The 9,018-nt window shown below is 33.5% G+C and overlaps 1 protein-coding gene and 1 long non-coding RNA gene across 2 annotated transcripts; both read right to left on the bottom strand.

The window, feature by feature from the left end:
• Positions 1-2,284: 2,284 nt before the first annotated feature.
• On the bottom strand, positions 2,285-5,765 carry LOC129289940 (probable LRR receptor-like serine/threonine-protein kinase At1g05700). The gene is made up of 12 exons (XM_054926679.1): positions 5,660-5,765; positions 5,487-5,563; positions 5,256-5,385; positions 4,984-5,116; positions 4,406-4,520; positions 4,053-4,290; positions 3,793-3,928; positions 3,560-3,631; positions 3,218-3,289; positions 2,908-3,050; positions 2,543-2,763; positions 2,285-2,422 (listed from the first exon to the last, which is right to left on the bottom strand). Exons 1-12 carry the CDS (start codon positions 5,763-5,765, stop codon positions 2,285-2,287), a joined length of 1,581 nt encoding a protein of 526 aa, XP_054782654.1.
• A 322-nt stretch (positions 5,766-6,087) lies between these two features.
• On the bottom strand, positions 6,088-8,433 carry LOC129290483 (uncharacterized). Its single transcript, XR_008588393.1, has 3 exons — positions 8,011-8,433; positions 7,337-7,406; positions 6,088-6,479 (listed from the first exon to the last, which is right to left on the bottom strand). It is a non-coding gene; the product is annotated as an uncharacterized LOC129290483 (long non-coding RNA).
• Positions 8,434-9,018: the final 585 nt, after the last annotated feature.

The raw sequence follows: 9,018 nt of genomic DNA, 5'->3' as shown, positions 1-9,018 counted from the left end.
GAAATTAGGAATATTGGGAATATGTTTCATAATTGGTAATTCATAAGCTATATTACTATTAATATGTTAGTCTTTAGAATTTCTATTAAATAATGGATATAATGGAAAAAAAATTGTTGGAGTTAAAATTTATCTATCTTTCTTTGTTGAATTAAATTGGACTATAGATATTGGGTTGTAAAGTGTATTTAGGAAAAATGACTATAGTATTATTTGGACACTAGAAGATTAAAGACTAAGTATCATTGCAAGAAGATTAAATTGGAAGCAAATTATATTTTGAAACCCTTCAAGTAAGTAAATATTATCCTAGCTAACTTGTCAATAAAAGTCTTTCATTGAAATTATTACATTTTTTGGCATATTATTCTTATTAACAACTATGATAAATATTAGTTACCTTGTTAATTAAATTATGATTTGTGTTAGTACTTTTCTTAAGAGATATACTTAAAAGATTTATGAAAATGATTTTACAAATTTTAGTGTTCCTTTATTCGATAAAGATAATTATGAAAATTGGTGAAAGAGTTTATGAGATATTAGTTATGAATTTTTACACTTAGAAATTGATTAGTTTAAATTGATTCATGCGAGTTTGGTATTAAGAAGAGGATTTTATATTTTGAAAAGTGATTATTTTCTCGTATGTTTGAAAAAAAATTTGATAGAGATTTTATACAGAATATTGGTTGCTAATAGCAGCTTCGTTAGCCTTTAGCGTGCCTTGGTCAATGACTATCTAGTTTGATTTTTGTGGGCTCTGTTCTCACGTTTGTTATTTCATGGGCCTTGTACTTGCATTTGTTTCGTGGCTTTAACCCCGTTTGGTTAGCATTATCCTCGTGGACTGTGTGTTCACATTTATTTCATGGCTTTGGTCACGTTTGGTTAGCATTACCTTCATGGACTGTATTTCCACGTTTGTTTCGTAGCATTGGCTGCGTTTGGTTACTTACCCTTGTGGATTATGTGTCTACATTTGTTTTCATGGCATAAGTCGAGTTCAATTATTTACTCTTGTGAACTGTATGTTTACATTTGTTACCTATTCTGTTAAATCCTCAAAATTTTAAATTTTTATTAACCTCGGTGTTTGAAATTCCATTGCTTTCAATTAGTAAGTGCACTACTTGATTTACATATGAGTAATTTGTTTTCTTCAAGCATGATAAAACAATTTCAACCCACTCTCAATTTATGGTTATGATTATGATTTACAGATTTATTAAGTTTATTATATTGAATTATCATCTTTTCAATTGTTTTACATAATTGTTTGAGTTTATTATTTTTATTCTTTTAAATTTCATTTTTTAGGGATACTATTCATTGAAAAATATTTTGGTCTTAGATTCATTAGTTAATGCTGAATCTCCTATGAATCATTGAATAGTTTATCACTGACTAGGAAGCAGAGGAACTGTAAATTAAGCTTCCTTTTGACGTAAAAATTGAATTGTAAAATTGTATTCTGTAAATTAAATTCTAAGAGCTCCATATAGGCTATAGTTAGGGTCTTTATTTTGATATATATTTCTTTTGCTAGTTGAAAAGAGCTAAGCTCTTACTTGTTATGATATTTGTTTGAGAATTTGTGTTGTAGAAATTTAGGAGATCTTATGTAAGTGAGAGATTTTGCCAGAATTTCCATAAAAATATTAAGGCTTTGTTTTAAATGAAAAAGAATTTTCATAAAAAAATAAATTAAAAATTTTTTTGAATTAGACTTAAGGGATGTGTTTAGGTGGATATTTCATGTCGGTCATTCTCATATTTTGGAGCGTGACACAAACCTAAAAAGAATCATGCATTTAAGGTAAAAGGTTACCTTATGACCTTTCGAAAAATTAGACATATTTTTCTTCGTTCTTAATCTCAAGGTAACAGGATAATATTAATCTTTAGTATTCCGCCTTCCCCTTATATACTCTAATAAGAAGCCAAATCACTATAAAAGATCATATCTAAGACTTCTCTTTGAACCAGAAAATATTTATTAAAGGTTCTAGTAGGATTAATGATCCAAAACCTGTTGCAAAAGTCTTAAGGTAACCTTATCAAATGAATTATATAGGAAGTAATGCCAGTAAAATAAAAATATTGGCTGTGAATGATGAAACAACCCTAGTGAATACGAGTGAAGAATATGACTTACGGATGGCAAGTGGAGAAAGTTTAATTTATTAATTACCATTATATAATAAATATATATAAGGCAAGAAAACAACATTAAAATTATACCAACATCTGATGCAATGTTAGAGAAGTTCTGATCCCAATATTAAAATGAACCTGACAATAGTGCGTTGAGGTCTCCAAGATCCATGTATTCATAGATCAATGCTTTGACATCGTTTTCATCACAAAACCCAACAAGTGAAACCAAGTTTCTATGATGGATGACTGTTAAGAGTTGAGCCTACAAGTTGAATGTTAGCTACATCATTAATTATTAAAAAGAAAGTCCACCCAACATGAACATGTTCAATATTGAGTGATTAAAAAAATTGAAAACTATTATTTGTCTTTTATTTCTAACCTCTAATTGAAATTCCTCATACCCTTGCCTTGAAGATGGAGAAAGTAACTTAACAGCAACATGTGTATCATCACTTAAAGTGCCGAGGTAAACTTTCCCAAACCTTCCTTCTCCAATAGTAGTTTCGAAATTGTTTGTGATACATAGAACCTCAGAGCAAGAAAAAGCTTGATTTTTTGGTTTTAGAATTTCCATCCTTTTCGGAGATTCAGTAGACAAAACTGCATTGGTAAATGAATGTCTTGACAGTTCATGAATCCATAAATTAAACAAAGAGATTAACATGTTTGGTGCAAGAGATGATAACAAATGGAGGGCACAACATTTCCAACGAAATGTCAACATATATAGGTAAAAAGCAATACCTCTTTGCTTTCTAAATCTCCAGGTCACCAAAGAAACAAGGACAGTAACCATGACCAAAGCTGAAACTGATTCAATAAGTGGAATTAACAACTTATGTCCTTTGCAGGAATTTGTCTGACAAAGGCCTGGATTATTAGCCACTCTGGTAAAAATAGAGCAGGGGTTAGACTTGAGCATATCGGTATAACACTTAATAAACTGTAGGTTCTCCGTGATTTGCTAACATACAATATAATGTGTTTTTATAAATTTTAAGCCGAACTCAAGAGGACTAAATAAAAGAGAAGTTGATAATAGAGACAAGTAAACCTTAGCTCCAAATTGGCTTTCTCCCTAAAAGCCTTAGGAATTGAACCTGTGAGCGTGTTTCCTGACACATCACTGCAGGATGGAAAAGGGAGGGGGGAAACAAAAATGACAATTGTGAGGTGCACGACTTTTTAATATGAAGCATGAAAATTGTGATGCAATATAATAGTAGGATCTTACATGAATCTCAAATTAGGAAGAGTTGCCAGAAATTAAATTCTGGTAGTGGCCCGATCAATTCATTTTTCGACAAATCCCCATGAAGAAGTGTTCATATTTAACAACATGATCATTTATTATTATCCGAATGTGCATGATATCCTATATTATGCAGGAACTTACAAGGACTCCAGCTTTTCCAAACTAGCGATGGCTGTAGCTATTTGTCCAGTGAGTTTTCTTGAGCTCAAGTTCCTACAATTTGTATTTTGCAGTTTTAACAGCGTAGTAACATGGTCAAATATAACCCAAGGAAATCTTTTTTGTACATTGTTCAAACCAAATAATCAAGTATATTTTATCCTTGATCTTCAACTTCACGGATCATAAACAAGCAGTAACGTAATGCTGCTTACAAAGAAATTATCCTTATATTATCGCCATAGCTGCAATTCAGACCATCCCATGTTAACTTAGATGGAACACATGGGTCGCCTTGCCAACTGATTCTACAGATCCCATAAATATGCTTGATTTGCATGATAGCATTAACTACATAATTCCAATAACAAACAGAACTAACAAGATTAGAATTTACCACTTTTTAATATGTGTCAGTTTATTGATAACTAAAATCATAGACGAATGATGAAAAAAAATTAACAAAAAGCAATACCATCCAGTGTAGCTGTTGGGAAATTCAGTTGTGGGAGGGATATATAAACTTCAAAAGCATTAAGAATAGGAGGAGCATCTGAAGCAGCTTCTGCTCTAATAATGAAGTTTATATAACCTTCAGTGATCTTGTTAGAACATAGGGTAATAGGCTTCAAGTATTCAAGAGTAAGTTGCTGAGACAAGGAATTATCATCATCAAAAGTGACATTCATAATCCTCTTGTGGCCAGGAGGAAGCTTTTGAATTTCAGCAAAATGAAGGAACAAATAATGTTGGCCAATTGTTTGGGAAAATCAAATTGAGGGTTAAGAGATCCGAATGATTCAGAGGTTGCGAAGAAGTGCGTAATACTTCTGATGGCAGTTTATAAACGGAGTGTTCTGCCTTTACTTCTACATTCGTTTCAAAGGGATCATTTAGATCATAGTAGCTGGACCACAAGCGATCGTACACATCGTCTTTGTACCTGTATTGTCAGGAAAAAAAAAAAGTTGAATAAATGATTAATCGCATGCATATTCATTTTAATAGAGTAGGACATTTAACTTATCAATATACTCAAAAACAAACATGCTTAAACATTAAAATAGATTAAAATAAACTCGTCAACAACACAGATATTCTTGGGCTCTTCTACTGTTGCAGTATATACTGGAAGAGATATACTCTTTTTTTGACAATAAAAAATGGCGTCATTTGCCGACAGCCAATTCATCTTACAATCACATCCATTCCATTTAATGGCAGGTAGATCAGATACCTTGAGATTCTCAAACTTGACCACTATATTCAGACCAGCCTTGCATTCCTCATAGACACGCCAATCGGGGTTGACACGTTCATATCAGACCAAAATAAAATGAGGCAAGACGTAAAAGTCTGTACAAAGTTTTAGGGCCAAAAGAGGAAAGAAAAAAAAAAAAAAAAACCTCGTAGTAGAGGGTGAGAGCCTAAGGCCCACGTCAGCTCTTCCAAAGTCAGCATATAGGGGAAGTGGAGCCGGATAAAGAGAGTTGTTTAATGGCCTTAATTCCAAAGTATTGATGAAAGGCGTGCCTTGTCCTGTGTTTACCAAGCACACATGTAATATTTCTGCATTGCTATCTCGTTGCATTATGATCTCATGGAGTTGGCAAGGCTGATAAAATAAGTAAACAGTGGTCCAGTAATTGACCCCCAGGTAAAGGTCAAAAAGCTGGACCTTGGTTTTTAGAGTCATAATTCCAATATGCAAACAGGACTCTGATTAGATACTTCTGCTCAATCTCTTGCTTTGGGTTTAGAGTGTAACAGTTGCTTCCTCCCTCCGAGAAACTTCTCAGCGTCATTAGCTGTCGTTCACCGGTTAGAAAATTACTAACGCAATTAATGTTTGATAATAATTCATTGGCCGGTGATGATAATTCATAATTGGTTCCGCTTTCAATGAAGCCTTCATCTGTCTGGTCTGAATCCCCGTTACATCATCTACGTAATCTCGGCTTGCTCCACAATCTATGCTGATGAAACCTACGTACACATACATTTGAAAAGCACTTGCTCGGAGCAAGAAACATATAAGTAAAAGATGGAAAGGAAAGCATAAGGTTAAAACTCAAACGCTACCTGAATCACCACCTTCTGCAACTACTGGTTGTGCCAAGTGGCTAGCAATGATGATAAACGAAACAAACACTTGCAAGGCGAGCATCCACAGTGGTGTGCTCTTCATGCTTGAGTTTATGGGAGAGTTCAAGAAGAGAGAAATATGAAGTGGGTAGCTGAAAGGAGTGAGCATACATATATATATATATATATATATCGCAGAAAACATGTTTATGATTGAACTTGGTCTAAAATCTTGCAGACAAAATTAATTATTTGATTCTTATAAAACGTCTTAATTTTTAATTTGGTGTTTTAGATTATTCAACTAATCACATAATAATTATATGGGATAAATTAAAAAGCATCTTTAACCTTCAACCATTTCCTCAAAAGCTTTGGTAATTTAATTGTCACGCCCCAAAATAGAGGGTGACCGGCACGGGTACGAACCATTCTCACATTCCCGTAAGCCTCCAAATGAACATTGATTTCATGTCATTCATTTTTTTTTTCATTTTTTTTTAAATGTTGACATATTTGCAGAAATTTCGGCAGAACCTCCCCTGTAACTAGGATCTCCCGAAAATTCTACAACAAAAATTTTTACATCTAACAGTATAAGTCAGGAGCATAGCTCCTTCCAGCCAGCAACCAATGTACAGGCAAAAATAAGATTCATCAACAACCTATGTGGAGCATCTACTCTTTCTTTCGATTCAAAAAGACATACAATTCATATATTTACATTAAAGTGGCAATACCAATCAAAAGGATCCACCCACTGTAGCTAGTTGCCCCTTTTTGAGGTCGTTGGTGGAATCGGCGTCAGCTAACCAATCTGAGGCCAAATAAATTTTTTTCCAGTGAATAGCATTCCCATGATAAAATTTTTAAAATTTAACTTGACAATCTCTATTAATGGTGTCAAGAAATTGAAAGTAATTTCACCAAAATTTATAAGCATGTAAGTCATAATCATTTTTGTAAAATAAGAATGAAGTGAAAACAATTTATGTTATCGTGCTAAAAGAAGTTAATCTGCTCTCATAAAACTCAAAACAACACCAATTATTTATCAAAATCAGGTAAATTTTGAAAATGCATATTAATTAACATTCAAATTTCTGAGAACTCAGCAGAACAAGTTACAAACGTGAACACACAGCCCACGAGGGTAAGTAACCAAACGCGGCTCAGGCCACGAAATCAAACGCGGGTACGAAGCCCACGAATACCAAACGTGAGAATAAAACTCACGAAACAAACTAGCTAGTATTTAACCACAGCGCGCTACGGGCTAACGAAACTGCCGTTAGCAGCAGTGTTCTGTTTCGAGTTCTCTTAGAAATCCCGTTTCAAACATGCGAGGGAAATAATCATTTTTGAGTTCAAACTTTCATTATCAAGATCAAACTCGCATGAATTACTTCAAATATATGAAACTTGCCAAATCGATACATCATAATGAATGTACAAACTTGTTCTAATCATGTAACTAAGAAAATTTCAAAATTCAATAAGCAAATGTGCTTTCATCAATATTAGAAATATATTTCTTGAGAAAATGCACAAATTATAATGTAACTGTCTTTCATCGTTGTTTCAAAATTTCTAAAACTAACATAATTAATAAAAATGAAATATTTCAATAAAAAGGTTTTTAATAAATAATTATAAGGAATGCTATTCACTTACCTGTTGAAGTTCTAACTCCCGAAAGTATTCTTCTTTTAAGTCTTTTCAGGGTCTTGTTCTTCCACACACCCTATAAAATATAAAATATAAATATATAAAATTTTAATTTATAACACAACCTTCACTAACCACCATTAAAATCTCAAAACCCAAATTTATAATTTAAAGTTAATTCAAGCATTATCATTAATTTCTCTTACTTTCTTCATAAAAATTTAACCATGCCATAATATTTCCATGGAATAGGAGTTTTCTCCCAATCTTTGTATCATTTACCTTAGGTGCATTACTTCTACCTCCTCAATCCTAAGCCTTTAACCATTCACCAAAAATCAAACAAACTCTAAATATACACATGATTGTGTGCAAGCCCATAATTAAATTCCTTTACAAAGCTACAAGAGAATTTCTAAACCAATAATTCCCATCAACAATTAGAGGTCAATTTTTTTTTATCTCCTCATATAAGCCCTTCAATGACATCTTATAGGTACCAATCATATATCCAAGTTTGTCTCTTTCGATTTCAGTCTAGATTTATATATATATATATATACATTTTTCGGTCAAGGCAACAACAGAACACCCACCAAATTTTTTTTTATAATTTTAGTCCTCAAACAGAACTCTCCCTCCCACATAAATTCAGCAAGAAAAGTCCTTAAATTTCTTACCTTAAACACCAGTAATGGCAGAGGCAGCAAAGAAGATAGAATCTACAGCAAAACAGGGGAGAAAAACGGAACTCTCCAGCTGATGCAAGAAACAGAGGGAGACGCAGCACCGTTCAGAAGAAAAGAAAACCAGAGTCAGTGTCGCCTCAGCCTAAACCAGCAGTACCCATTTCAACGACTTAACATGGTGGAACGCTGAGCTCGTACAAGGGAGAATGACGTAGAAACAGGGAAAATCCTAACGGAAATGGAAGGACCAGCCACGAGCACACCAGCGACGATGAGCTACGCGAACGCAGCTCCAGCTACGGTGGAAGGGAAGAAAGCAGTGACCACGAAAGGCTAAGCAAGATTCGTCCAATCTCAGATCTCTCTCTTTCTTCTTCTTTTTTTTCGATCTCCAGCGACCAAGGCGAGAGACGCACCCACAGTCACCGGCCAACGAACACAGCGAGAAAAGGAACGATGAAACTCTCTCTCTCTCTCTCTCGCAGAGCTTCTGCTCTGGAATGACCGAGAAAGAAGAAGGAAGAGTTAAAATATCAGATGAAGCTAAGGGCTGTTTGGTAATTTCGCACGGCCAGCAAAAAAAGAAAATTTTGACTCTGCTTTTGGTCTCTTCCAGATTTGAACTTGGGACCTTATATATGAAAGGTTGCTCAGCTGCCACTAGACCAAGTCTCTAACTTGTTATATTTATCCCAAAAATTAATATAAACACACTTTAAGTAAGTTATCCTATATATATTTATTTATTTAGTTTAAATTTTTGTTGGGGTCATTACATTAATTTTTTCTTCAATATTTAAAAATAGTGTATTTTGGACACCCTTATACTAAACAATGTTTGCTGTGACCGGCATTGATATAGAAAATTACTCAAAAAATTATAGACAACTTTGGACGTATTTTATTATCCCAAAATATAAGATAATTTGAGAAAATTAAGGTTTTATTAATGATATCTTTTTAATATTATCCTTTAAGTAGAGAAAGAATTGAAATGAT

The sequence above is a fragment of the Prosopis cineraria genome, unplaced genomic scaffold, assembly GCF_029017545.1.
Source record: "Prosopis cineraria cultivar Desert tree isolate PC_DT_omini unplaced genomic scaffold, ASM2901754v1 PC13, whole genome shotgun sequence".
Lineage (NCBI taxonomy): Eukaryota > Viridiplantae > Streptophyta > Magnoliopsida > Fabales > Fabaceae > Prosopis > Prosopis cineraria.
The sequence above is the reverse complement of the archived record's forward strand: the minus strand, read 5'-3'. Positions and strand labels throughout refer to the sequence as shown.

Excerpts from the sequence above, each read along its gene's own strand:
- LOC129289940 (XM_054926679.1), bottom strand. The coding sequence starts at position 5,765 with ATGAAGAGCACACCACTGTGGATGCTCGCCTTGCAAGTGTTTGTTTCG. Across the intron at positions 5,564-5,659 it reads TGCAGAAGGTGGTGATTCAG|GTTTCATCAGCATAGATTGT; the intron begins GTAGCGTTTGAG and ends ATGTGTACGTAG. Across the intron at positions 5,386-5,486 it reads TTCAGACCAGACAGATGAAG|CTAATGACGCTGAGAAGTTT; the intron begins GCTTCATTGAAA and ends GGTGAACGACAG.